Genomic DNA, 26886 nt, shown 5'->3' on the forward strand with positions numbered 1-26886 from the left:
TGACAGGAGGGGACAGGCTGCGTGTCCGTGTGTGTGTGTATGTATGTGTGAGACACTGTGTGTGTGAGACACTGTGTGTGTGCAGTGACAGGAGGGGACAGGCTGCGTGTCCGTGTGTGTGTGTGTATGTATGTGTGAGACACTGTGTGTGTGAGACACTGTGTGTGTGAGACACTGTGTGTGTGCAATGACAGGAGGGGACAGGCTGCGTGTCCGTGTGTGTGTGTATGTATGTGTGAGACACTGTGTGTGTGAGACACTGTGTGTGTGAGACACTGTGTGTGTGAGACACTGTGTGTGTGTGCAGTGACAGGAGGGGACAGGCTGCGTGTCCGTGTGTGTGTGTATGTATGTGTGAGACACTGTGTGTGTGTGCAGTGACAGGAGGGGACAGGCTGCGTGTCCGTGTGTGTGTGTATGTATGTGTGAGACACTGTGTGTGTGAGACACTGTGTGTGTGAGACACTGTGTGTGTGAGACACTGTGTGTGTGTGTATGTGTGTGTGAGACACTGTGTGTGTGTGTGTGCAGTGACAGGAGGGGACAGGCTTGGTTTGTTAGTGCTCTTTTTTGCTCCATAGGGAGAGATGTCTGCTTCCCCAGCATGCTTTGCACACCTCACACATCTGCTGATGCCATTGGCTCAGGGGCGAATCGTACTGTCCCTTGAGGTAAGCTGGGTATATGGTCATAGTGGTTGAGCATTGCTATCTGTTGTCGCTTATTATAAATCAGCCTGAGGTTACATGCAGCCCCGGTGTGTGCGGCACTGTCCCGGGGTTACATGCAGCCCCTGGTGTGCGGCACTGTCCCGGGTTACATGCAGCCCCCGGTGTGCGGCACTGTCCCGGGTTACATGCAGCCCCGGTGTGTGCGGCACTGTCCCGGGTTACATGCAGCCCCCGGTGTGTGCGGCACTGTCGGGTTACATGCAGCCCCCGGTGTGTGCGGCACTGTCCGGGTTACATGCAGCCCCCAGTGTGTGCGGCACTGTCCCGGGTTACATGCAGCCCCCGGTGTGCGACACTGTCCCGGGTTACATGCAGCCCCGGTGTGCGGCACTGTCCCGGGTTACATGCAGCCCCCGGTGTGCGGCACTGTCCCGGGTTACATGCAGCCCCCGGTGTGCGACACTGTCCCGGGTTACATGCAGCCCCCGGTGTGCGGCACTGTCCCGGGTTACATGCAGCCCCTGTGTGCGCGGCACTGTCCCGGGTTACATGCAGCCCCCGGTGTGCGGCACTGTCCCGGGTTACATGCAGCCCCCGGTGTGTGCGGCACTGTCCCGGGTTACATGCAGCCCCCGGTGTGTGCGGCACTGTCCCGGGTTACATGCAGCCCCCGGTGTGTGCGGCACTGTCCCGGGTTACATGCAGCCCCCGGTGTGCGGCACTGTCCCGGGTTACATGCAGCCCCCGGTGTGCGGCACTGTCCCGGGTTACATGCAGCCCCCGGTGTGTGCGGCACTGTCCCGGGTTACATGCAGCCCCCGGTGTGCGGCTCTGTCCCGGGTTACATGCAGCCCCCGGTGTGTGCGGCACTGTCCCGGGTTACATGCAGCCCCCGGTGTGTGCGGCACTGTCCCGGGTTACATGCAGCCCCCGGTGTGCGGCTCTGTCCCGGGTTACATGCAGCCCCCGGTGTGCGGTACTGTCCCGGGTTACATGCAGCCCCCGGTGTGTGCGGCACTGTCCCGGGTTACATGCAGCCCCCGGTGTGTGCGGCACTGTCCCGGGTTACATGCAGCCCCCGGTGTGTGCGGCACTGTCCCGGGTTACATGCAGCCCCCGGTGTGCGGTACTGTCCCGGGTTACATGCAGCCCCCGGTGTGTGCGGCACTGTCCCGGGTTACATGCAGCCCCCGGTGTGTGCGGCACTGTCCCGGGTTACATGCAGCCCCCGGTGTGTGCGGCACTGTCCCGGTTACATGCAGCCCCCAGTGTGTGCGGCACTGTCCCGGGTTACATGCAGCCCCCGGTGTGTGCGGCACTGTCCGGGGTTACATGCAGCCCCCGGTGTGTGCGGCACTGTCCCGGGTTACATGCAGCCCCCGGTGTGTGCGGCACTGTCCGGGGTTACATGCAGCCCCCGGTGTGCGGCACTGTCCCGGGTTACATGCAGCCCCCGGTGTGTGCGGCACTGTCCGGGGTTACATGCAGCCCCGGTGTGTGCGGCACTGTCCGGGGTTACATGCAGCCCCCGGTGTGCGGCACTGTCCCGGGTTACATGCAGCCCCCGGTGTGCGGCACTGTCCCGGGTTACATGCAGCCCCCGGTGTGCGGCACTGTCCCGGGTTACATGCAGCCCCCGGTGTGCGCGGCACTGTCCCGGGTTACATGCAGCCCCCGGTGTGTGCGGCTCTGTCCCGGGTTACATGCAGCCCCCGGTGTGTGCGGCACTGTCCGGGGTTACATGCAGCCCCCGGTGTGTGCGGCACTGTCCCGGGTTACATGCAGCCCCCCCTGTGCGGCTCTGTCCGGGGTTACATGCAGCCCCCGGTGTGCGGCACTGTCCCGGGTTACATGCAGCCCCCGGTGTGTGCGGCACTGTCCCGGGTTACATGCAGCCCCCGGTGTGCGGCACTGTCCCGGGTTACATGCAGCCCCCGGTGTGCGGCACTGTCCCGGGTTACATGCAGCCCCCGGTGTGTGCGGCACTGTCCCGGGTTACATGCAGCCCCCGGTGTGCGGCTCTGTCCGGGTTACATGCAGCCCCCGGTTGTGTGCGGCACTGTCCCGGGTTACATGCAGCCCCCGGTGTGTGCGGCACTGTCCCGGGTTACATGCAGCCCCCGGTGTGCGGCTCTGTCCCGGGTTACATGCAGCCCCCGGTGTGCGGTACTGTCCCGGGTTACATGCAGCCCCCGTGTGTGCGGCACTGTCCCGGGTTACATGCAGCCCCCCGGTGTGTGCAGCACTGTCCCGGGTTACATGCAGCCCCCGGTGTGTGCGGCACTGTCCCGGGTTACATGCAGCCCCCGGTGTGCGGTACTGTCCCGGGTTACATGCAGCCCCCGGTGTGTGCGGCACTGTCCGGGGTTACATGCAGCCCCCGGTGTGTGCGGCACTGTCCGGGGTTACATGCAGCCCCCGGTGTGCGGCACTGTCCCGGGTTACATGCAGCCCCCGGTGTGCGGCACTGTCCCGGGTTACATGCAGCCCCCGGTGTGTGCGGCACTGTCCCGGGTTACATGCAGCCCCCGGTGTGCGCGGCACTGTCCCGGGTTACATGCAGCCCCCGGTGTGTGCGGCTCTGTCCCGGGTTACATGCAGCCCCCGGTGTGTGCGGCACTGTCCGGGGTTACATGCAGCCCCCGGTGTGTGCGGCACTGTCCCGGGTTACATGCAGCCCCCTGTGCGGCTCTGTCCGGGGTTACATGCAGCCCCCGGTGTGCGGCACTGTCCCGGGTTACATGCAGCCCCCGGTGTGTGCGGCACTGTCCCGGGTTACATGCAGCCCCCGGTGTGCGGCACTGTCCCGGGTTACATGCAGCCCCCGGTGTGCGGCACTGTCCCGGGTTACATGCAGCCCCCGGTGTGTGCGGCACTGTCCGGGTTACATGCAGCCCCCGGTGTGCGGCTCTGTCCCGGGTTACATGCAGCCCCGGTGTGTGCGGCACTGTCCGGGTTACATGCAGCCCCCGGTGTGCGGCTCTGTCCCGGGTTACATGCAGCCCCCGGTGTGCGGTACTGTCCCGGGTTACATGCAGCCCCCGGTGTGTGCGGCACTGTCCCGGGTTACATGCAGCCCCCGGTGTGTGCGGCACTGTCCCGGGTTACATGCAGCCCCCGGTGTGTGCGGCACTGTCCCGGGTTACATGCAGCCCCCGGTGTGCGGTACTGTCCCGGGTTACATGCAGCCCCCGGTGTGTGCGGCACTGTCCCGGGTTACATGCAGCCCCCGGTGTGTGCGGCACTGTCCCGGGTTACATGCAGCCCCCGGTGTGTGCGGCACTGTCCCGGGTTACATGCAGCCCCCGGTGTGTGCGGCACTGTCCCGGGTTACATGCAGCCCCCGGTGTGTGCGGCACTGTCCCGGGTTACATGCAGCCCCCGGTGTGTGCGGCACTGTCCGGGTTACATGCAGCCCCCGGTGTGTGCGGCACTGTCCGGGGTTACATGCAGCCCCCGGTGTGCGGCACTGTCCCGGGTTACATGCAGCCCCCGGTGTGTGCGGCACTGTCCCGGGTTACATGCAGCCCCCGGTGTGCGCGGCACTGTCCCGGGTTACATGCAGCCCCCGGTGTGTGCGGCTCTGTCCCGGGTTACATGCAGCCCCCGGTGTGTGCGGCACTCGTCCGGGGTTACATGCAGCCCCCGGTGTGTGCGGCACTGTCCCGGGTTACATGCAGCCCCCCCTGTGCGGCTCTGTCCGGGGTTACATGCAGCCCCCGGTGTGCGGCACTGTCCCGGGTTACATGCAGCCCCCGGTGTGTGCGGCACTGTCCCGGGTTACATGCAGCCCCCGGTGTGCGGCACTGTCCGGGGTTACATGCAGCCCCCGGTGTGCGGCACTGTCCCGGGTTACATGCAGCCCCCGGTGTGCGGCACTGTCCCGGGTTACATGCAGCCCCGGTGTGTGCGGCTCTGTCCCGGGTTACATGCAGCCCCCGGTGTGTGCGGCACTGTCCCGGGTTACATGCAGCCCCCGGTGTGTGCGGCACTGTCCGGGTTACATGCAGCCCCCGGTGTGTGCGGCACTGTCCCGGGTTACATGCAGCCCCCGGTGTGTGCGGCACTGTCCCGGGTTACATGCAGCCCCCGGTGTGTGCGGCACTGTCCCGGGTTACATGCAGCCCTCGGTGTGTGCGGCACTGTCCCGGGTTACATGCAGCCCCCGGTGTGTGCGGCACTGTCCCGGGTTACATGCAGCCCCCGGTGTGTGCGGCACTGTCCGGGGTTACATGCAGCCCCGGTGTGTGCGGCACTGTCCGGGGTTACATGCAGCCCCCGGTGTGCGGCACTGTCCCGGGTTACATGCAGCCCCCGGTGTGCGGCACTGTCCCGTGTTACATGCAGCCCCCGGTGTGTGCGGCACTGTCCCGGGTTACATGCAGCCCCCGGTGTGCGCGGCACTGTCCCGGGTTACATGCAGCCCCCGGTGTGTGCGGCTCTGTCCGGGTTACATGCAGCCCCCGGTGTGTGCGGCACTGTCCCGGGTTACATGCAGCCCCCGGTGTGTGCGGCACTGTCCGGGGTTACATGCAGCCCCCGGTGTGTGCGGCACTGTCCCGGGGTTACATGCAGCCCCCGGTGTGCGGCACTGTCCCGGGTTACATGCAGCCCCCGGTGTGTGTGCGGCACTGTCCGGGGTTACATGCAGCCCCCGGTGTGCGGCACTGTCCCGGGTTACATGCAGCCCCCGGTGTGCGGCACTGTCCCGGGTTACATGCAGCCCCGGTGTGTGCGGCTCTGTCCCGGGTTACATGCAGCCCCCGGTGTGTGCGGCACTGTCCCGGGTTACATGCAGCCCCCGGTGTGCGGCACTGTCCCGGGTTACATGCAGCCCCCGGTGTGCGGCACTGTCCCGGGTTACATGCAGCCCCCGGTGTGTGCGGCACTGTCCCGGGTTACATGCAGCCCCCGGTGTGTGCGGCACTGTCCCGGGTTACATGCAGCCCCCGGTGTGCGGCACTGTCCCGGGTTACATGCAGCCCCCGGTGTGCGGCACTGTCCCGGGTTACATGCAGCCCCCGGTGTGTGCGGCACTGTCCCGGGTTACATGCAGCCCCCGGTGTGTGCGGCACTGTCCCGGGTTACATGCAGCCCCCGGTGTGCGGCTCTGTCCCGGGTTACATGCAGCCCCCGGTGTGTGCGGCACTGTCCCGGTTACATGAAGCCCCCGGTGTGTGCGGCACTGTCCCGGGTTACATGCAGCCCCCGGTGTGTGCGGCACTGTCCCGGGTTACATGCAGCCCCCGGTGTGCGGCTCTGTCCCGGGTTACATGCAGCCCCCGGTGTGTGCGGCACTGTCCCGGGTTACATGCAGCCCCCGGTGTGCGGCACTGTCCCGGGTTACATGCAGCCCCCGGTGTGTGCGGCACCTGTCCCGGGGTTACATGCAGCCCCCGGTGTGTGCGGCTCTGTCCCGGGTTACATGCAGCCCCCGGTGTGTGCGGCACTGTCCCGGGTTACATGCAGCCCCCGGTGTGCGGCTCTGTCCCGGGTTACATGCAGCCCCCGGTGTGCGGCTCTGTCCCGGGTTACATGCAGCCCCCGGTGTGCGGCTCTGTCCCGGGGTTACATGCAGCCCCCGGTGTGCGGCACTGTCCCGGGTTACATGCAGCCCCCGGTGTGCGGTACTGTCCCGGGTTACATGCAGCCCCCGGTGTGTGCGGCACTGTCCCGGGTTACATGCAGCCCCCGGTGTGTGCGGCACTGTCCCGGGTTACATGCAGCCCCCGGTGTGTGCGGCACTGTCCCGGGTTACATGCAGCCCCCGGTGTGTGCGGCACTGTCCCGGGTTACATGCAGCCCCCGGTGTGCGGCACTGTCCCGGGTTACATGCAGCCCCCGGTGTGCGGCACTGTCCCGGGTTACATGCAGCCCCCGGTGTGTGCGGCACTGTCCCGGGTTACATGCAGCCCCCGGTGTGTGCGGCACTGTCCCAGGTTACATGCAGCCCCCGGTGTGCGGCACTGTCCCAGGTTACATGCAAGCCCCGGTGTGCGGCACTGTCCCGGGTTACATGCAGCCCCCGGTGTGTGCGGCACTGTCCGGGGTTACATGCAGCCCCCGGTGTGTGCGGCTCTGTCCCGGGTTACATGCAGCCCCCGGTGTGGCGGCACTGTCCCGGGTTACATGCAGCCCCCGGTGTGTGCGGCTCTGTCCCGGGTTACATGCAGCCCCCGGTGTGCGGCACTGTCCCGGGTTACATGCAGCCCCCGGTGTGTGCGGCACTGTCCCGGGTTACATGCAGCCCCCGGTGTGTGCGGCACTGTCCCGGGTTACATGCAGCCCCCGGTGTGCGGCTCTGTCCCGGGTTACATGCAGCCCCCGGTGTGTGCGGCACTGTCCCGGGTTACATGCAGCCCCCGGTGTGTGCGGCACTGTCCCGGGTTACATGCAGCCCCCGGTGTGCGGGCACTGTCCCGGGTTACATGCAGCCCCCGGTGTGTGCGGCACTGTCCCGGGGTTACATGCAGCCCCCGGTGTGCGGCACTGTCCCAGGTTACATGCAGCCCCCTGTGTGCGCGGCACTGTCCCGGGTTACATGCAGCCCCCTGGTGTGCGCGGCACTGTCCCGGGTTACATGCAGCCCCCGGTGTGTGCGGCACTGTCCCGGGTTACATGCAGCCCCGGTGTGTGCGAAACTGTCCCGGGTTACATGCAGCCCCCGGTGTGCGGCTCTGTCCCGGGTTACATGCAGCCCCCGGTGTGCGGCACTGTCCCGGGTTACATGCAGCCCCCGGTGTGTGCGGCACTGTCCCGGGTTACATGCAGCCCCCGGTGTGTGCGGCACTGTCCCGGGTTACATGCAGCCCCCGGTGTGTGCGGCACTGTCCCGGGTTACATGCAGCCCCCGGTGTGCGGTACTGTCCCGGGTTACATGCAGCCCCCGGTGTGTGCGGCACTGTCCCGGGTTACATGCAGCCCCCGGTGTGCGCGGCACTGTCCCGGGTTACATGCAGCCCCCGGTGTGTGCGGCTCTGTCCCGGGTTACATGCAGCCCCCGGTGTGCGGCACTGTCCCGGGTTACATGCAGCCCCCGGTGTGCGGCACTGTCCCGGGTTACATGCAGCCCCCGTGTGTGCGGCACTGTCCCGGGTAACATGCAGCCCCCGGTGTGTGCGGCACTGTCCCGGGTTACATGCAGCCCCCGGTGTGCGCGGCACTGTCCCGGGTTACATGCAGCCCCCGGTGTGCGGCACTGTCCCGGGTTACATGCAGCCCCCGGTGTGCGGCACTGTCCCGGGTTACATGCAGCCCCCGGTGTGTGCGGCACTGTCCCGGGTTACATGCAGCCCCCGGTGTGTGCGGCACTGTCCCGGGTTACATGCAGCCCCCGGTGTGTGCGGCACTGTCCCGGGTTACATGCAGCCCCCGGTGTGCGGCACTGTCCCGGGTTACATGCAGCCCCCGGTGTGTGCGGCACTGTCCCGGGTTACATGCAGCCCCCGGTGTGTGCGGCACTGTCCCGGGTTACATGCAGCCCCCGGTGTGTGCGGCACTGTCCCGGGTTACATGCAGCCCCCGGTGTGCGGCACTGTCCCGGGTTACATGCAGCCCCCGGTGTGCGGCACTGTCCCGGGTTACATGCAGCCCCCGGTGTGTGCGGCACTGTCCCGGGTTACATGCAGCCCCCGGTGTGTGCGGCACTGTCCCGGGTTACATGCAGCCCCCGGTGTGTGCGGCACTGTCCCGGGTTACATGCAGCCCCCGGTGTGTGCGGCACTGTCCGGGGTTACATGCAGCCCCCGGTGTGTGCGGCACTGTCCCGGGTTACATGCAGCCCCCGGTGTGTGCGGCACTGTCCCGGGTTACATGCAGCCCCGGTGTGTGCGGCACTGTCCCGGGTTACATGCAGCCCCCGGTGTGTGCGGCACTGTCCCGGGTTACATGCAGCCCCCGGTGTGTGCGGCACTGTCCGGGGTTACATGCAGCCCCGGTGTGTGCGGCACTGTCCCGGGTTACATGCAGCCCCCGGTGTGTGCGGCTCTGTCCCGGGTTACATGCAGCCCCCGGTGTGTGCGGCACTGTCCCGGGTTACATGCAGCCCCCGGTGTGCGGCACTGTCCCGGGTTACATGCAGCCCCCGGTGTGTGCGGCACTGTCCCGGGTTACATGCAGCCCCCGGTGTGTGCGGCTCTGTCCCGGGTTACATGCAGCCCCCGGTGTGTGCGGCTCTGTCCCGGGTTACATGCAGCCCCCGGTGTGTGCGGCACTGTCCCGGGTTACATGCAGCCCCCGGTGTGTGCGGCACTGTCCGGGGTTACATGCAGCCCCCGGTGTGCGGCACTGTCCCGGGTTACATGCAGCCCCCGGTGTGTGCGGCACTGTCCCGGGTTACATGCAGCCCCCGGTGTGTGCGGCACTGTCCGGGGTTACATGCAGCCCCCGGTGTGTGCGGCACTGTCCCGGGTTACATGCAGCCCCCGGTGTGTGCAGCACTGTCCGGGGTTACATGCAGCCCCGGTGTGTGCGGCACTGTCCGGGGTTACATGCAGCCCCCGGTGTGCGGCACTGTCCCGGGGTTACATGCAGCCCCCGGTGTGTGCGGCACTGTCCCGGGTTACATGCAGCCCCCGGTGTGCGGCACTGTCCCGGGTTACATACAGCCCCCGGTGTGCGCGGCACTGTCCCGGGTCACATGCAGCCCCCGGTGTGTGCGGCTCTGTCCCGGGTTACATGCAGCCCCCGGTGTGTGCGGCACTGTCCGGGGTTACATGCAGCCCCCGGTGTGTGCGGCACTGTCCCGGGTTACATGCAGCCCCCCTGTGCGGCTCTGTCCGGGGTTACATGCAGCCCCCGGTGTGTGCGGCACTGTCCGGGGTTACATGCAGCCCCCGGTGTGCGCGGCACTGTCCCGGGTTACATGCAGCCCCCGGTGTGCGGCACTGTCCCGGGTTACATGCAGCCCCCGGTGTGTGCGGCACTGTCCCGGGTTACATGCAGCCCCCGGTGTGTGCGGCACTGTCCCGGGTTACATGCAGCCCCCGGTGTGCGGCACTGTCCCGGGTTACATGCAGCCCCCGGTGTGTGCGGCACTGTCCCGAGTTACATGCAGCCCCCGGTGTGTGCGGCACTGTCCCGGGTTACATGCAGCCCCCGGTGTGCGGCACTGTCCGGGGTTACATGCAGCCCCCGGTGTGCGGCACTGTCCCGGGTTACATGCAGCCCCCGGTTTGCGGCACTGTCCCGGGTTACATGCAGCCCCCGGTGTGTGCGGCTCTGTCCCGGGTTACATGCAGCCCCCGGTGTGTGCGGCACTGTCCCGGGTTACATGCAGCCCCCGGTGTGCGGCACTGTCCCGGGTTACATGCAGCACCCGGTGTGCGGCACTGTCCCGGGTTACATGCAGCCCCCGGTGTGCGGCACTGTCCCGGGTTACATGCAGCCCCCGGTGTGTGCGGCACTGTCCCGGGTTACATGCAGCCCCCGGTGTGCGGCACTGTCCCGGGTTACATGCAGCCCCCAGTGTGCGGCACTGTCCCGGGTTACATGCAGCCCCCGGTGTGTGCGGCACTGTCCCGGGTTACATGCAGCCCCCGGTGTGTGCGGCACTGTCCCGGGTTTCATGCAGCCCCCGGTGTGCGCGGCACTGTCCCGGGTTACATGCAGCCCCCGGTGTGCGGCACTGTCCCGAGTTACATGCAGCCCCCGGTGTGCAGCACTGTCCCGGGTTACATGCAGCCCTCGGTGTGCGGCACTGTCCGGGGTTACATGCAGCCCCCGGTGTGCGGCACTGTCCCTGGTTACATGCAGCCCCGGTGTGCGGCACTGTCCCGGGTTACATGCAGCCCCCGGTGTGCGGCACTGTCCCGGGTTACATGCAGCCCCCGGTGTGTGCGGCTCTGTCCCGGGTTACATGCAGCCCCCGGTGTGTGCGGCACTGTCCCGGGTTACATGCAGCCCCCGGTGTGTGCGGCTCTGTCCCGGGTTACATGCAGCCCCCGTGTGTGCGGCTCTGTCCCGGGTTACATGCAGCCCCCGGTGTGTGCGGCACTGTGCGGGGTTACATGCAGCCCCCGGTGTGTGTGGCACTGTCCCGGGTTACATGCAGCCCCCGGTGTGCGGCACTGTCCCGGGTTACATGCAGCCCCCGGTGTGTGCGGCACTGTCCCGGGTTACATGCAGCCCCCGGTGTGCGCGGCACTGTCCGGGGTTACATGCAGCCCCCGGTGTGCGGCACTGTCCCGGGGTTACATGCAGCCCCCGGTGTGCGCGGCACTGTCCCGGGTTACATGCAGCCCCCGGTGTGCGGCACTGTCCGGGGTTACATGCAGCCCCCGGTGTGCGCGGCACTGTCCCGGGTTACATGCAGCCCCCGGTGCGCGGCACTGTCCGGGGTTACATGCAGCCCCCGGTGTGTGCGGCACTGTCCCGGGGTTACATGCAGCCCCCGGTGTGCGCGGCACTGTCCCAGGTTACATGCAGCCCCCGGTGTGCGGCACTGTCCGGGGTTACATGCAGCCCCCGGTGTGCGCGGCACTGTCCCGGGTTACATGCAGCCCCCGGTGTGCGCGGCACTGTCCCGGGTTACATGCAGCCCCCGGTGTGTGCGGCACTGTCCCGGGTTACATGCAGCCCCCGGTGTGCGGCACTGTCCCGGGTTACATGCAGCCCCCGGTGTGCGGCACTGTCCCGGGTTACATGCAGCCCCCGGTGTGTGCGGCACTGTCCCGGGGTTACATGCAGCCCCCGGTGTGCGGCTCTGTACCGGGTTACATGCAGCCCCCGGTGTGTGCGGCACTGTCCCGGGTTACATGCAGCCCCGGTGTGTGCGGCACTGTCCCGGGTTACATGCAGCCCCCGGTGTGCGGCTCTGTCCCGGGTTACATGCAGCCCCCGGTGTGTGCGGCACTGTCCCGGGTTACATGCAGCCCCCGGTGTGTGCGGCACTGTCCCGGGTTACATGCAGCCCCCGGTGTGCGCGGCACTGTCCCGGGTTACATGCAGCCCCGGTGTGCGGCACTGTCCCGGGTTACATGCAGCCCCCGGTGTGTGCGGCACTGTCCCGGGTTACATGCAGCCCCCGGTGTGTGCGGCACTGTCCCGGGTTACATGCAGCCCCGGTGTGTGCGGCACTGTCCCGGGTTACATGCAGCCCCCGGTGTGTGCGGCACTGTCCCGGGTTACATGCAGCCCCCGGTGTGTGCGGCACTGTCCCGGGTTACATGCAGCCCCCGGTGTGTGCGGCACTGTCCCGGGTTACATGCAGCCCCCGGTGTGTGCGGCACTGTCCCGGGTTACATACAGCCCCCGGTGTGCGGCACTGTCCCGGGTTACATGCAGCCCCCGGTGTGCGGCTCTGTCCCGGGTTACATGCAGCCCCCGGTGTGCGGCACTGTCCCGGGTTACATGCAGCCCCCGGTGTGCGGCACTGTCCCGGGTTACATGCAGCCCCCGGTGTGTGCGGCACTGTCCCGGGTTACATGCAGCCCCCGGTGTGCGGCACTGTCCCGGGTTACATGCAGCCCCCGGTGTGTGCGGCACTGTCCCGGGTTACATGCAGACCCCGGTGTGCGGCACTGTCCCGGGTTACATGCAGCCCCCGGTGTGTGCGGCACTGTCCCGGGTTACATGCAGCCCCCGGTGTGCGGCTCTGTCCCGGGTTACATGCAGCCCCCGGTGTGTGCGGCACTGTCCCGGGTTACATGCAGCCCCCGGTGTGTGCGGCACTGTCCGGGTTACATGCAGCCCCCGGTGTGCGCGGCACTGTCCCGGGTTACATGCAGCCCCCGGTGTGTGCGGCACTGTCCCGGGTTACATGCAGCCCCCGGTGTGTGCGGCACTGTCCCGGGTTACATGCAGCCCCCGGTGTGTGCGGCACTGTCCCGGGTTACATGCAGCCCCCGGTGTGCGGCACTGTCCCGGGTTACATGCAGCCCCCGGTGTGTGCGGCACTGTCCCGGGTTACATGCAGCCCCCGGTGTGTGCGGCTCTGTCCCGGGTTACATGCAGCCCCGGTGTGCGGCACTGTCCCGGGTTACATGCAGCCCCCGGGTGTGCGGCACTGTCCCGGGTTACATGCAGCCCCCGGTGTGCGGCACTGTCCCGGGTTATATGCAGCCCCCGGTGTGTGCGGCACTGTCCCGGGTTACATGCAGCCCCCGGTGTGTGCGGCACTGTCCCGGGTTACATGCAGCCCCCGGTGTGCGGCACTGTCCCGGGTTACATGCAGCCCCCGGTGTGCGGCACTGTCCCGGGTTACATGCAGCCCCCGGTGTGCGGCACTGTCCCGGGTTACATGCAGCCCCCGGTGTGCGGCACTGTCCCGGGTTACATGCAGCCCCCGGTGTGTGCGGCACTGTCCCGGGTTACATGCAGCCCCCGGTGTGTGCGGCACTGTCCCGGGTTACATGCAGCCCCCGGTGTGTGCGGCACTGTCCCGGGTTACATGCAGCCCCCGGTGTGTGCGGCTCTGTCCCGGGTTACATGCAGCCCCCGGTGTGTGCGGCTCTGTCCCGGGTTACATGCAGCCCCCGGTGTGCGGCACTGTCCCGGGTTACATGCAGCCCCCGGTGTGCGGCACTGTCCCGGGTTACATGCAGCCCCCGGTGTGCGCGGCACTGTCCCGGGTTACATGCAGCCCCCGGTGTGCGGCACTGTCCCGGGTTACATGCAGCCCCCGGTGTGCGGCACTGTCCCGGGTTACATGCAGCCCCCGGTGTGTGCGGCACTGTCCCGGGTTACATGCAGCCCCCGGTGTGCGCGGCACTGTCTGGGGTTACATGCAGCCCCCGGTGTGCGGCACTGTCCCGGGTTACATGCAGCCCCCGGTGTGCGGCACTGTCCCGAGTTACATGCAGCCCCCGGTGTGCGGCACTGTCCCGGGTTACATGCAGCCCTCGGTGTGCGGCACTGTCCGGGGTTACAGCCCCGGTGTGCGGCACTGTCCCGGGTTACATGCAGCCCCCGGTGTGCGGCACTGTCCCGGGTTACATGCAGCCCCCGGTGTGCGGCACTGTCCCGGGTTACATGCAGCCCCCGGTGTGCGGCACTGTCCCGGGTTACATGCAGCCCCCGGTGTGCGGCACTGTCCCGGGTTACATGCAGCCCCCGGTGTGCGGCACTGTCCCGGGTTACATGCAGCCCCCGGTGTGTGCGGCACTGTCCCGGGTTACATGCAGCCCCCGGTGTGTGCGGCACTGTCCCGGGTTACATGCAGCCCCCGGTGTGTGCGGCACTGTCCCGGGTTACATGCAGCCCCCGGTGTGTGCGGCTCTGTCCCGGGTTACATGCAGCCCCCGGTGTGTGCGGCTCTGTCCCGGGTTACATGCAGCCCCCGGTGTGCGGCACTGTCCCGGGTTACATGCAGCCCCCGGTGTGCGGCACTGTCCCGGGTTACATGCAGCCCCCGGTGTGCGCGGCACTGTCCCGGGTTACATGCAGCCCCCGGTGTGCGGCACTGTCCCGGGTTACATGCAGCCCCCGGTGTGCGGCACTGTCCCGGGTTACATGCAGCCCCCGGTGTGTGCGGCACTGTCCCGGGTTACATGCAGCCCCCGGTGTGCGCGGCACTGTCTGGGGTTACATGCAGCCCCCGGTGTGCGGCACTGTCCCGGGTTACATGCAGCCCCCGGTGTGCGGCACTGTCCCGAGTTACATGCAGCCCCCGGTGTGCAGCACTGTCCCGGGTTACATGCAGCCCTCGGTGTGCGGCACTGTCCGGGGTTACATGCAGCCCCCGGTGTGCGGCACTGTCCCTGGTTACATGCAGCCCCGGTGTGCGGCACTGTCCCGGGTTACATGCAGCCCCCGGTGTGCGGCACTGTCCCGGGTTACATGCAGCCCCCGGTGTGTGCGGCTCTGTCCCGGGTTACATGCAGCCCCCGGTGTGTGCGGCACTGTCCCGGGTTACATGCAGCCCCCGGTGTGTGCGGCTCTGTCCCGGGTTACATGCAGCCCCCGGTGTGTGCGGCTCTGTCCCGGGTTACATGCAGCCCCCGGTGTGTGCGGCACTGTGCGGGGTTACATGCAGCCCCCGGTGTGTGTGGCACTGTCCCGGGTTACATGCAGCCCCCGGTGTGCGGCACTGTCCCGGGTTACATGCAGCCCCCGGTGTGTGCGGCACTGTCCCGGGTTACATGCAGCCCCCGGTGTGCGCGGCACTGTCCGGGGTTACATGCAGCCCCCGGTGTGCGGCACTGTCCCGGGGTTACATGCAGCCCCCGGTGTGCGCGGCACTGTCCCGGGTTACATGCAGCCCCCGGTGTGCGGCACTGTCCGGGGTTACATGCAGCCCCCGGTGTGCGCGGCACTGTCCCGGGTTACATGCAGCCCCCGGTGCGCGGCACTGTCCGGGGTTACATGCAGCCCCCGGTGTGTGCGGCACTGTCCCGGGGTTACATGCAGCCCCCGGTGTGCGCGGCACTGTCCCAGGTTACATGCAGCCCCCGGTGTGCGGCACTGTCCGGGGTTACATGCAGCCCCCGGTGTGCGCGGCACTGTCCCGGGTTACATGCAGCCCCCGGTGTGCGCGGCACTGTCCCGGGTTACATGCAGCCCCCGGTGTGTGCGGCACTGTCCCGGGTTACATGCAGCCCCCGGTGTGCGGCACTGTCCCGGGTTACATGCAGCCCCCGGTGTGCGGCACTGTCCCGGGTTACATGCAGCCCCCGGTGTGTGCGGCACTGTCCCGGGGTTACATGCAGCCCCCGGTGTGCGGCTCTGTACCGGGTTACATGCAGCCCCCGGTGTGTGCGGCACTGTCCCGGGTTACATGCAGCCCCGGTGTGTGCGGCACTGTCCCGGGTTACATGCAGCCCCCGGTGTGCGGCTCTGTCCCGGGTTACATGCAGCCCCCGGTGTGTGCGGCACTGTCCCGGGTTACATGCAGCCCCCGGTGTGTGCGGCACTGTCCCGGGTTACATGCAGCCCCCGGTGTGCGCGGCACTGTCCCGGGTTACATGCAGCCCCGGTGTGCGGCACTGTCCCGGGTTACATGCAGCCCCCGGTGTGTGCGGCACTGTCCCGGGTTACATGCAGCCCCCGGTGTGTGCGGCACTGTCCCGGGTTACATGCAGCCCCGGTGTGTGCGGCACTGTCCCGGGTTACATGCAGCCCCCGGTGTGTGCGGCACTGTCCCGGGTTACATGCAGCCCCCGGTGTGTGCGGCACTGTCCCGGGTTACATGCAGCCCCCGGTGTGTGCGGCACTGTCCCGGGTTACATGCAGCCCCCGGTGTGTGCGGCACTGTCCCGGGTTACATACAGCCCCCGGTGTGCGGCACTGTCCCGGGTTACATGCAGCCCCCGGTGTGCGGCTCTGTCCCGGGTTACATGCAGCCCCCGGTGTGCGGCACTGTCCCGGGTTACATGCAGCCCCCGGTGTGCGGCACTGTCCCGGGTTACATGCAGCCCCCGGTGTGTGCGGCACTGTCCCGGGTTACATGCAGCCCCCGGTGTGCGGCACTGTCCCGGGTTACATGCAGCCCCCGGTGTGTGCGGCACTGTCCCGGGTTACATGCAGACCCCGGTGTGCGGCACTGTCCCGGGTTACATGCAGCCCCCGGTGTGTGCGGCACTGTCCCGGGTTACATGCAGCCCCCGGTGTGCGGCTCTGTCCCGGGTTACATGCAGCCCCCGGTGTGTGCGGCACTGTCCCGGGTTACATGCAGCCCCCGGTGTGTGCGGCACTGTCCGGGGTTACATGCAGCCCCCGGTGTGCGCGGCACTGTCCCGGGTTACATGCAGCCCCCGGTGTGTGCGGCACTGTCCCGGGTTACATGCAGCCCCCGGTGTGTGCGGCACTGTCCCGGGTTACATGCAGCCCCCGGTGTGTGCGGCACTGTCCCGGGTTACATGCAGCCCCCGGTGTGCGGCACTGTCCCGGGTTACATGCAGCCCCCGGTGTGTGCGGCACTGTCCCGGGTTACATGCAGCCCCCGGTGTGTGCGGCTCTGTCCCGGGTTACATGCAGCCCCGGTGTGCGGCACTGTCCCGGGTTACATGCAGCCCCCGGGGTGCGGCACTGTCCCGGGTTACATGCAGCCCCCGGTGTGCGGCACTGTCCCGGGTTATATGCAGCCCCCGGTGTGTGCGGCACTGTCCCGGGTTACATGCAGCCCCCGGTGTGTGCGGCACTGTCCCGGGTTACATGCAGCCCCCGGTGTGCGGCACTGTCCCGGGTTACATGCAGCCCCCGGTGTGCGGCACTGTCCCGGGTTACATGCAGCCCCCGGTGTGCGGCACTGTCCCGGGTTACATGCAGCCCCCGGTGTGCGGCACTGTCCCGGGTTACATGCAGCCCCCGGTGTGTGCGGCACTGTCCCGGGTTACATGCAGCCCCCGGTGTGTGCGGCACTGTCCCGGGTTACATGCAGCCCCCGGTGTGTGCGGCACTGTCCCGGGTTACATGCAGCCCCCGGTGTGTGCGGCTCTGTCCCGGGTTACATGCAGCCCCCGGTGTGTGCGGCTCTGTCCCGGGTTACATGCAGCCCCCGGTGTGCGGCACTGTCCCGGGTTACATGCAGCCCCCGGTGTGCGGCACTGTCCCGGGTTACATGCAGCCCCCGGTGTGCGCGGCACTGTCCCGGGTTACATGCAGCCCCCGGTGTGCGGCACTGTCCCGGGTTACATGCAGCCCCCGGTGTGCGGCACTGTCCCGGGTTACATGCAGCCCCCGGTGTGTGCGGCACTGTCCCGGGTTACATGCAGCCCCCGGTGTGTGCGGCACTGTCCCGGGTTACATGCAGCCCCCGGTGTGCGCGGCACTGTCTGGGGTTACATGCAGCCCCCGGTGTGCGCGGCACTGTCCCGGGTTACATGCAGCCCCCGGTGTGCGCGGCACTGTCCCGGGTTACATGCAGCCCCCGGTGTGCGGCACTGTCCGGGGTTACATGCAGCCCCCGGTGTGCGCGGCACTGTCCCGGGTTACATGCAGCCCCCGGTGCGCGGCACTGTCCGGGGTTACATGCAGCCCCCGGTGTGTGCGGCACTGTCCCGGGGTTACATGCAGCCCCCGGTGTGCGCGGCACTGTCCCAGGTTACATGCAGCCCCCGGTGTGCGGCACTGTCCGGGGTTACATGCAGCCCCCGGTGTGCGCGGCACTGTCCCGGGTTACATGCAGCCCCCGGTGTGCGCGGCACTGTCCCGGGTTACATGCAGCCCCCGGTGTGTGCGGCACTGTCCCGGGTTACATGCAGCCCCCGGTGTGCGGCACTGTCCCGGGTTACATGCAGCCCCCGGTGTGCGGCACTGTCCCGGGTTACATGCAGCCCCCGGTGTGTGCGGCACTGTCCCGGGGTTACATGCAGCCCCCGGTGTGCGGCTCTGTACCGGGTTACATGCAGCCCCCGGTGTGTGCGGCACTGTCCCGGGTTACATGCAGCCCCGGTGTGTGCGGCACTGTCCCGGGTTACATGCAGCCCCCGGTGTGCGGCTCTGTCCCGGGTTACATGCAGCCCCCGGTGTGTGCGGCACTGTCCCGGGTTACATGCAGCCCCCGGTGTGTGCGGCACTGTCCCGGGTTACATGCAGCCCCCGGTGTGCGCGGCACTGTCCCGGGTTACATGCAGCCCCGGTGTGCGGCACTGTCCCGGGTTACATGCAGCCCCCGGTGTGTGCGGCACTGTCCCGGGTTACATGCAGCCCCGGTGTGTGCGGCACTGTCCCGGGTTACATGCAGCCCCCGGTGTGTGCGGCACTGTCCCGGGTTACATGCAGCCCCCGGTGTGTGCGGCACTGTCCCGGGTTACATGCAGCCCCCGGTGTGTGCGGCACTGTCCCGGGTTACATGCAGCCCCCGGTGTGTGCGGCACTGTCCCGGGTTACATGCAGCCCCCGGTGTGTGCGGCACTGTCCCGGGTTACATACAGCCCCCGGTGTGCGGCACTGTCCCGGGTTACATGCAGCCCCCGGTGTGCGGCTCTGTCCCGGGTTACATGCAGCCCCCGGTGTGCGGCACTGTCCCGGGTTACATGCAGCCCCCGGTGTGCGGCACTGTCCCGGGTTACATGCAGCCCCCGGTGTGTGCGGCACTGTCCCGGGTTACATGCAGCCCCCGGTGTGCGGCACTGTCCCGGGTTACATGCAGCACCCGGTGTGTGCGGCACTGTCCCGGGTTACATGCAGACCCCGGTGTGCGGCACTGTCCCGGGTTACATGCAGCCCCCGGTGTGTGCGGCACTGTCCCGGGTTACATGCAGCCCCCGGTGTGCGGCTCTGTCCCGGGTTACATGCAGCCCCCGGTGTGTGCGGCACTGTCCCGGGTTACATGCAGCCCCCGGTGTGTGCGGCACTGTCCGGGGTTACATGCAGCCCCCGGTGTGCGCGGCACTGTCCCGGGTTACATGCAGCCCCCGGTGTGTGCGGCACTGTCCCGGGTTACATGCAGCCCCCGGTGTGTGCGGCACTGTCCCGGGTTACATGCAGCCCCCGGTGTGTGCGGCACTGTCCCGGGTTACATGCAGCCCCCGGTGTGTGCGGCACTGTCCCGGGTTACATGCAGCCCCCGGTGTGTGCGGCACTGTCCCGGGTTACATGCAGCCCCCGGTGTGCGCGGCACTGTCCCGGGTTACATGCAGCCCCGGTGTGCGGCACTGTCCCGGGTTACATGCAGCCCCCGGTGTGTGCGGCACTGTCCCGGGTTACATGCAGCCCCGGTGTGTGCGGCACTGTCCCGGGTTACATGCAGCCCCCGGTGTGTGCGGCACTGTCCCGGGTTACATGCAGCCCCCGGTGTGTGCGGCACTGTCCCGGGTTACATGCAGCCCCCGGTGTGTGCGGCACTGTCCCGGGTTACATGCAGCCCCCGGTGTGTGCGGCACTGTCCCGGGTTACATGCAGCCCCCGGTGTGTGCGGCACTGTCCCGGGTTACATACAGCCCCCGGTGTGCGGCACTGTCCCGGGTTACATGCAGCCCCCGGTGTGCGGCTCTGTCCCGGGTTACATGCAGCCCCCGGTGTGCGGCACTGTCCCGGGTTACATGCAGCCCCCGGTGTGCGGCACTGTCCCGGGTTACATGCAGCCCCCGGTGTGTGCGGCACTGTCCCGGGTTACATGCAGCCCCCGGTGTGCGGCACTGTCCCGGGTTACATGCAGCACCCGGTGTGTGCGGCACTGTCCCGGGTTACATGCAGACCCCGGTGTGCGGCACTGTCCCGGGTTACATGCAGCCCCCGGTGTGTGCGGCACTGTCCCGGGTTACATGCAGCCCCCGGTGTGCGGCTCTGTCCCGGGTTACATGCAGCCCCCGGTGTGTGCGGCACTGTCCCGGGTTACATGCAGCCCCCGGTGTGTGCGGCACTGTCCGGGGTTACATGCAGCCCCCGGTGTGCGCGGCACTGTCCCGGGTTACATGCAGCCCCCGGTGTGTGCGGCACTGTCCCGGGTTACATGCAGCCCCCGGTGTGTGCGGCACTGTCCCGGGTTACATGCAGCCCCCGGTGTGTGCGGCACTGTCCCGGGTTACATGCAGCCCCCGGTGTGCGGCACTGTCCCGGGTTACATGCAGCCCCCGGTGTGTGCGGCACTGTCCCGGGTTACATGCAGGCCCCGGTGTGTGCGGCTCTGTCCCGGGTTACATGCAGCCCCGGTGTGCGGCACTGTCCCGGGTTACATGCAGCCCCCGGGGTGCGGCACTGTCCCGGGTTACATGCAGCCCCCGGTGTGCGGCACTGTCCCGGGTTATATGCAGCCCCCGGTGTGTGCGGCACTGTCCCGGGTTACATGCAGCCCCCGGTGTGTGCGGCACTGTCCCGGGTTACATGCAGCCCCCGGTGTGCGGCACTGTCCCGGGTTACATGCAGCCCCCGGTGTGCGGCACTGTCCCGGGTTACATGCAGCCCCCGGTGTGCGGCACTGTCCCGGGTTACATGCAGCCCCCGGTGTGCGGCACTGTCCCGGGTTACATGCAGCCCCCGGTGTGTGCGGCACTGTCCCGGGTTACATGCAGCCCCCGGTGTGTGCGGCACTGTCCCGGGTTACATGCAGCCCCCGGTGTGCGGCACTGTCCCGGGTTACATGCAGCCCCCGGTGTGCGGCACTGTCCCGGGTTACATGCAGCCCCCGGTGTGCGGCACTGTCCCGGGTTACATGCAGCCCCCGGTGTGCGGCACTGTCCCGGGTTACATGCAGCCCCCGGTGTGTGCGGCACTGTCCCGGGTTACATGCAGCCCCCGGTGTGTGCGGCACTGTCCCGGGTTACATGCAGCCCCCGGTGTGCGGCACTGTCCCGGGTTACATGCAGCCCCCGGTGTGTGCGGCTCTGTCCCGGGTTACATGCAGCCCCCGGTGTGTGCGGCTCTGTCCCGGGTTACATGCAGCCCCCGGTGTGCGGCACTGTCCCGGGTTACATGCAGCCCCCGGTGTGCGGCACTGTCCCGGGTTACATGCAGCCCCCGGTGTGCGCGGCACTGTCCCGGGTTACATGCAGCCCCCGGTGTGCGGCACTGTCCCGGGTTACATGCAGCCCCCGGTGTGCGGCACTGTCCCGGGTTACATGCAGCCCCCGGTGTGTGCGGCACTGTCCCGGGTTACATGCAGCCCCCGGTGTGCGCGGCATTGTCTGGGGTTACATGCAGCCCCCGGTGTGCGGCACTGTCCCGGGGTTACATGCAGCCCCCGGTGTGCGCGGCACTGTCCCGGGTTACATGCAGCCCCCGGTGTGCGGCACTGTCCGGGGTTACATGCAGCCCCCGGTGTGCGCGGCACTGTCCCGGGTTACATGCAGCCCCCGGTGCGCGGCACTGTCCGGGGTTACATGCAGCCCCCGGTGTGTGCGGCACTGTCCCGGGGTTACATGCAGCCCCCGGTGTGCGCGGCACTGTCCCAGGTTACATGCAGCCCCCGGTGTGCGGCACTGTCCGGGGTTACATGCAGCCCCCGGTGTGCGCGGCACTGTCCCGGGTTACATGCAGCCCCCGGTGTGCGCGGCACTGTCCCGGGTTACATGCAGCCCCCGGTGTGTGCGGCACTGTCCCGGGTTACATGCAGCCCCCGGTGTGCGGCACTGTCCCGGGTTACATGCAGCCCCCGGTGTGCGGCACTGTCCCGGGTTACATGCAGCCCCCGGTGTGTGCGGCACTGTCCCGGGGTTACATGCAGCCCCCGGTGTGCGGCTCTGTACCGGGTTACATGCAGCCCCCGGTGTGTGCGGCACTGTCCCGGGTTACATGCAGCCCCGGTGTGTGCGGCACTGTCCCGGGTTACATGCAGCCCCCGGTGTGCGGCTCTGTCCCGGGTTACATGCAGCCCCCGGTGTGTGCGGCACTGTCCCGGGTTACATGCAGCCCCCGGTGTGTGCGGCACTGTCCCGGGTTACATGCAGCCCCCGGTGTGCGCGGCACTGTCCCGGGTTACATGCAGCCCCGGTGTGCGGCACTGTCCCGGGTTACATGCAGCCCCCGGTGTGTGCGGCACTGTCCCGGGTTACATGCAGCCCCGGTGTGTGCGGCACTGTCCCGGGTTACATGCAGCCCCCGGTGTGTGCGGCACTGTCCCGGGTTACATGCAGCCCCCGGTGTGTGCGGCACTGTCCCGGGTTACATGCAGCCCCCGGTGTGTGCGGCACTGCCCCGGGTTACATGCAGCCCCCGGTGTGTGCGGCTCTGTCCCGGGTTACATGCAGCCCCGGTGTGCGGCACTGTCCCGGGTTACATGCAGCCCCCGGGGTGCGGCACTGTCCCGGGTTACATGCAGCCCCCGGTGTGCGGCACTGTCCCGGGTTATATGCAGCCCCCGGTGTGTGCGGCACTGTCCCGGGTTACATGCAGCCCCCGGTGTGTGCGGCACTGTCCCGGGTTACATGCAGCCCCCGGTGTGCGGCACTGTCCCGGGTTACATGCAGCCCCCGGTGTGCGGCACTGTCCCGGGTAACATGCAGCCCCCGGTGTGCGGCACTGTCCCGGGTTACATGCAGCCCCCGGTGTGCGGCACTGTCCCGGGTTACATGCAGCCCCCGGTGTGTGCGGCACTGTCCCGGGTTACATGCAGCCCCCGGTGTGTGCGGCACTGTCCCGGGTTACATGCAGCCCCCGGTGTGTGCGGCACTGTCCCGGGTTACATGCAGCCCCCGGTGTGTGCGGCACTGTCCCGGGTTACATGCAGCCCCCGGTGTGCGGCACTGTCCCGGGTTACATGCAGCCCCCGGTGTGTGCGGCACTGTCCCGGGTTACATGCAGACCCCGGTGTGCGGCACTGTCCCGGGTTACATGCAGCCCCCGGTGTGTGCGGCACTGTCCCGGGTTACATGCAGCCCCCGGTGTGCGGCTCTGTCCCGGGTTACATGCAGCCCCCGGTGTGTGCGGCACTGTCCCGGGTTACATGCAGCCCCCGGTGTGTGCGGCACTGTCCGGGGTTACATGCAGCCCCCGGTGTGCGCGGCACTGTCCCGGGTTACATGCAGCCCCCGGTGTGTGCGGCACTGTCCCGGGTTACATGCAGCCCCCGGTGTGTGCGGCACTGTCCCGGGTTACATGCAGCCCCCGGTGTGTGCGGCACTGTCCCGGGTTACATGCAGCCCCCGGTGTGCGGCACTGTCCCGGGTTACATGCAGCCCCCGGTGTGTGCGGCACTGTCCCGGGTTACATGCAGGCCCCGGTGTGTGCGGCTCTGTCCCGGGTTACATGCAGCCCCGGTGTGCGGCACTGTCCCGGGTTACATGCAGCCCCCGGGGTGCGGCACTGTCCCGGGTTACATGCAGCCCCCGGTGTGCGGCACTGTCCCGGGTTATATGCAGCCCCCGGTGTGTGCGGCACTGTCCCGGGTTACATGCAGCCCCCGGTGTGTGCGGCACTGTCCCGGGTTACATGCAGCCCCCGGTGTGCGGCACTGTCCCGGGTTACATGCAGCCCCCGGTGTGCGGCACTGTCCCGGGTTACATGCAGCCCCCGGTGTGCGGCACTGTCCCGGGTTACATGCAGCCCCCGGTGTGCGGCACTGTCCCGGGTTACATGCAGCCCCCGGTGTGTGCGGCACTGTCCCGGGTTACATGCAGCCCCCGGTGTGTGCGGCACTGTCCCGGGTTACATGCAGCCCCCGGTGTGTGCGGCACTGTCCCGGGTTACATGCAGCCCCCGGTGTGTGCGGCTCTGTCCCGGGTTACATGCAGCCCCCGGTGTGTGCGGCTCTGTCCCGGGTTACATGCAGCCCCCGGTGTGCGGCACTGTCCCGGGTTACATGCAGCCCCCGGTGTGCGGCACTGTCCCGGGTTACATGCAGCCCCCGGTGTGCGCGGCACTGTCCCGGGTTACATGCAGCCCCCGGTGTGCGGCACTGTCCCGGGTTACATGCAGCCCCCGGTGTGCGGCACTGTCCCGGGTTACATGCAGCCCCCGGTGTGTGCGGCACTGTCCCGGGTTACATGCAGCCCCCGGTGTGCGCGGCACTGTCTGGGGTTACATGCAGCCCCCGGTGTGCGGCACTGTCCCGGAGTTACATGCAGCCCCCGGTGTGCGCGGCACTGTCCCGGGTTACATGCAGCCCCCGGTGTGCGGCACTGTCCGGGGTTACATGCAGCCCCCGGTGTGCGCGGCACTGTCCCGGGTTACATGCAGCCCCCGGTGCGCGGCACTGTCCGGGGTTACATGCAGCCCCCGGTGTGTGCGGCACTGTCCCGGGGTTACATGCAGCCCCCGGTGTGCGCGGCACTGTCCCAGGTTACATGCAGCCCCCGGTGTGCGGCACTGTCCGGGGTTACATGCAGCCCCCGGTGTGCGCGGCACTGTCCCGGGTTACATGCAGCCCCCGGTGTGCGCGGCACTGTCCCGGGTTACATGCAGCCCCCGGTGTGTGCGGCACTGTCCCGGGTTACATGCAGCCCCCGGTGTGCGGCACTGTCCCGGGTTACATGCAGCCCCCGGTGTGCGGCACTGTCCCGGGTTACATGCAGCCCCCGGTGTGTGCGGCACTGTCCCGGGGTTACATGCAGCCCCCGGTGTGCGGCTCTGTACCGGGTTACATGCAGCCCCCGGTGTGTGCGGCACTGTCCCGGGTTACATGCAGCCCCGGTGTGTGCGGCACTGTCCCGGGTTACATGCAGCCCCCGGTGTGCGGCTCTGTCCCGGGTTACATGCAGCCCCCGGTGTGTGCGGCACTGTCCCGGGTTACATGCAGCCCCCGGTGTGTGCGGCACTGTCCCGGGTTACATGCAGCCCCCGGTGTGCGCGGCACTGTCCCGGGTTACATGCAGCCCCGGTGTGCGGCACTGTCCCGGGTTACATGCAGCCCCCGGTGTGTGCGGCACTGTCCCGGGTTACATGCAGCCCCGGTGTGTGCGGCACTGTCCCGGGTTACATGCAGCCCCCGGTGTGTGCGGCACTGTCCCGGGTTACATGCAGCCCCCGGTGTGTGCGGCACTGTCCCGGGTTACATGCAGCCCCCGGTGTGTGCGGCACTGTCCCGGGTTACATGCAGCCCCCGGTGTGTGCGGCTCTGTCCCGGGTTACATGCAGCCCCGGTGTGCGGCACTGTCCCGGGTTACATGCAGCCCCCGGGGTGCGGCACTGTCCCGGGTTACATGCAGCCCCCGGTGTGCGGCACTGTCCCGGGTTATATGCAGCCCCCGGTGTGTGCGGCACTGTCCCGGGTTACATGCAGCCCCCGGTGTGTGCGGCACTGTCCCGGGTTACATGCAGCCCCCGGTGTGCGGCACTGTCCCAGGTTACATGCAGCCCCCGGTGTGCGGCACTGTCCCGGGTAACATGCAGCCCCCGGTGTGCGGCACTGTCCCGGGTTACATGCAGCCCCCGGTGTGCGGCACTGTCCCGGGTTACATGCAGCCCCCGGTGTGTGCGGCACTGTCCCGGGTTACATGCAGCCCCCGGTGTGTGCGGCACTGTCCCGGGTTACATGCAGCCCCCGGTGTGTGCGGCACTGTCCCGGGTTACATGCAGCCCCCGGTGTGTGCGGCTCTGTCCCGGGTTACATGCAGCCCCCGGTGTGTGCGGCTCTGTCCCGGGTTACATGCAGCCCCCGGTGTGCGGCACTGTCCCGGGTTACATGCAGCCCCCGGTGTGCGGCACTGTCCCGGGTTACATGCAGCCCCCGGTGTGCGCGGCACTGTCCCGGGTTACATGCAGCCCCCGGTGTGCGGCACTGTCCCGGGTTACATGCAGCCCCCGGTGTGTGCGGCTCTGTCCCGGGTTACATGCAGCCCCCGGTGTGCGGCACTGTCCCGGGTTACATGCAGCCCCCGGTGTGCGGCACTGTCCCGGGTTACATGCAGCCCCCGGTGTGCGCGGCTCTGTCCGGGGTTACATGCAGCCCCCGGTGTGTGCGGCACTGTCCCGGGTTACATGCAGCCCCCGGTGTGTGCGGCTCTGTCCCGGGTTACATGCAGCCCCCGGTGTGTGCGGCACTGTCCCGGGTTACATGCAGCCCCCGGTGTGCGGTACTGTCCTGGGTTACATGCAGCCCCCGGTGTGTGCGGCACTGTCCCGGGTTACATGCAGCCCCCGGTGTGCGGCACTGTCCCGGGTTACATGCAGCCCCCGGTGTGTGCGGCACTGTCCGGGGTTACATGCAGCCCCGGTGTGCGGCACTGTCCCGGGTTACATGCAGCCCCCGGTGTGCGCGGCACTGTCCCGGGTTACATGCAGCCCCCGGTGTGCGGCACTGTCCCGGGTTACATGCAGCCCCCGGTGTGTGCGGCTCTGTCCCGGGTTACATGCAGCCCCCGGTGTGTGCGGCTCTGTCCCGGGTTACATGCAGCCCCCGGTGTGTGCGGCACTGTCCCGGGTTACATGCAGCCCCCGGTGTGCGGTACTGTCCTGGGTTACATGCAGCCCCCGGTGTGTGCGGCACTGTCCCGGGTTACATGCAGCCCCCGGTGTGTTGCACTGTCCCGGGTTACATGCAGCCCCCGGTGTGTGCGGCACTGTCCCGGATTACATGCAGCCCCCTGTGTGTGCGGCACTGTCCCGGGTTACATGCAGCCCCCGGTGTGTGCGGCACTGTCCGGGGTTACATGCAGCCCCCGGTGTGTGCGGCACTGTCCCGGGTTACATGCAGCCCCGGTGTGCGGCACTGTCCCGGGTTACATGCAGCCCCCGGTGTGTGCGGCACTGTCCCGGGGTTACATGCAGCCCCCGGTGTGCGCGGCACTGTCCGGGGTTACATGCAGCCCCCGGTGTGCGCGGCACTGTCCCGGGTTACATGCAGCCCCCGGTGTGCGCGGCACTGTCCCGGGGTTACATGCAGCCCCGGTGTGCGGCACTGTCCCGGGTTACATGCAGCCCCCGGTGTGTGCGGCACTGTCCCGGGTTACTTGCAGCCCCCGGT

General features: G+C 68.3%; 1 protein-coding gene across 3 annotated transcripts in view; it reads left to right on the plus strand.

Annotated features, from left to right (window-relative positions):
• Positions 1 to 562: 562 nt before the first annotated feature.
• HDAC6 (histone deacetylase 6) overlaps positions 563 to 26886 on the plus strand; it is an 83932-nt gene continuing 57608 nt past the window's right edge. For all 3 annotated transcript variants that reach the window (XR_012798697.1, XM_075584539.1, XM_075584540.1), the window contains exon 1: positions 563 to 671. Coding sequence is in view for 2 of the 3 variants with exons in the window: in XM_075584539.1 (XP_075440654.1) it covers positions 588 to 671 (84 nt within the window). In the remaining variant the exon portion in view is untranslated. The remainder of the gene's footprint in view (positions 672 to 26886) is intronic.

This window comes from Ascaphus truei, unplaced genomic scaffold, assembly GCF_040206685.1.
Source record: "Ascaphus truei isolate aAscTru1 unplaced genomic scaffold, aAscTru1.hap1 HAP1_SCAFFOLD_636, whole genome shotgun sequence".
Classification (NCBI taxonomy): Eukaryota; Metazoa; Chordata; class Amphibia; order Anura; family Ascaphidae; genus Ascaphus; species Ascaphus truei.